Genomic DNA, 1,582 nt, shown 5'->3' with positions numbered 1-1,582 from the left:
GAAATTCTGATACTACTTGATTTCGTTAATATTATTTTAATATTCATAGTACGTTAACGAATATGGAAACAATTATTGCAGGTAATCTGATATTACCCCTGGAACGCTTTCATAATACACAAGATCAGTGTGCATAGCTAGTCCTCCATTTTTATAGGCAATAGTCGTTAGATCATCACCTTTATCAGTATGTATTTTGAACGTAGATCTATAAATTGAATAAGCAGAATTAATCCATTAACTGTATCTACTTTTATAGATGAAAAATATATCAGCATTAGATTTTAATCTGCACGCACACTTTTGGAATTTAGTAAAGAGATTGTCATATCGTATTGACGATTAAGATAAAAATGTTTAGACGTTGTCACAACCGAGATTGTAACACAAGAATTAAACGGGATTCTTTCCTCTAAAGTAGACTTAACTATCTAAGCAACTAACTCTAAGCACTCTTTAATCAACCAAACTTAGATTCGAGTCTTAGACGATAGATTACTCACGTTAAGGATCAAAACTTTATTCTAGAAGCTATTTTATTAAAATGTCCGATTGAACGCACAACTTACAATTACGACTAGCAACTGATAACCATCTGTCATCGACTAACGTAACTGACTCTCAATTAAGAACTTTGAGACTTTATATATCCTCACCAACTTCGTTGGTGCAAAAACAGTAATTAATTAATAACCCAGTCTACATACTTATTATAGCCAGAATCACAACACACTTTCTATGACATTTAATATTAGTTAATTAGTAGTTAGGTGTCAACATATGATTCATCACACAACAAAATTATAATATTGATGATGCATTAATTAATGAATGTCACAGACGTGAATTTATTTTCGAGATCACTGAGAAAACTAACATCATTTATTTTATATAAATTACAAGTAATTTATGTTTATTATGCCTACCCATAGCATGTCTTGCGAAGATATGCTACCCTATTGACGAACTTTTTGACTTGACCGATGTCTTCTGGTAAACCGACGAGCAATGAAATGCCTACTTTTAACATACAACGCACCCATCGATGTAATTCTGAATCGTCATTTAATATTTTATTATAATCGAATTGTGGTAAATTGTTTTTCATTTCGCTACCCCATAGCTGTTTGGTAACTGGATTAACTTCAATATCATCATAAGTGATAGATCGATGAGCTTTTAACCAATCTAATTCAAAATTACTAGTTGTATGTTCGCCATCGTCTATCCATTCTAAGTATAATTTATCGTTTTTATCGTCTACTCGGGCTGTCTTTATTGTTGCATTAGCATAGTTGTGATATACAGCATTAGAGATAGAACGTTGCTGAGTTTGAGGATCGAAGCAAGACGAACAACGACAATTATCGCGAAGAAAGATATGGGGATAATTTGTAGTTTTACCATCGTCCCATGTTACAGATATTAGTTTATCTTGAACTCGATTTTCAACTTGTATCGAATAATGTAGCTTAAGAGATGGCCAATATGGGCGACGAATTAAGTTGGAAGAAGAGTATTTAACTGCACTTCGAGATGCGCGGAACAAACTGTTGATTATTGTAGACGAAAACATGGCCAT

General features: G+C 32.8%; 1 protein-coding gene across 1 annotated transcript; it reads right to left on the bottom strand.

Moving 5' to 3' along the window:
* Nucleotides 1-72: 72 nt before the first annotated feature.
* Nucleotides 73-1,582, bottom strand: TRIADDRAFT_62652 (uncharacterized protein; the record flags this gene model as incomplete). Its single annotated transcript, XM_002118596.1, has 2 exons — nt 73-208; nt 927-1,582. The coding sequence occupies 2 exons, from the start codon at nt 1,580-1,582 to the stop codon at nt 73-75; spliced, it is 792 nt and encodes a 263-aa protein (XP_002118632.1).

This window comes from Trichoplax adhaerens, genomic scaffold (genome assembly GCF_000150275.1).
Source record: "Trichoplax adhaerens TRIADscaffold_266 genomic scaffold, whole genome shotgun sequence".
NCBI classification, from domain to species: Eukaryota; Metazoa; Placozoa; class Uniplacotomia; order Trichoplacea; family Trichoplacidae; genus Trichoplax; species Trichoplax adhaerens.
Note: the sequence above shows the minus strand (reverse complement) of the source record. Positions and strands in the feature narration are given on the sequence as shown.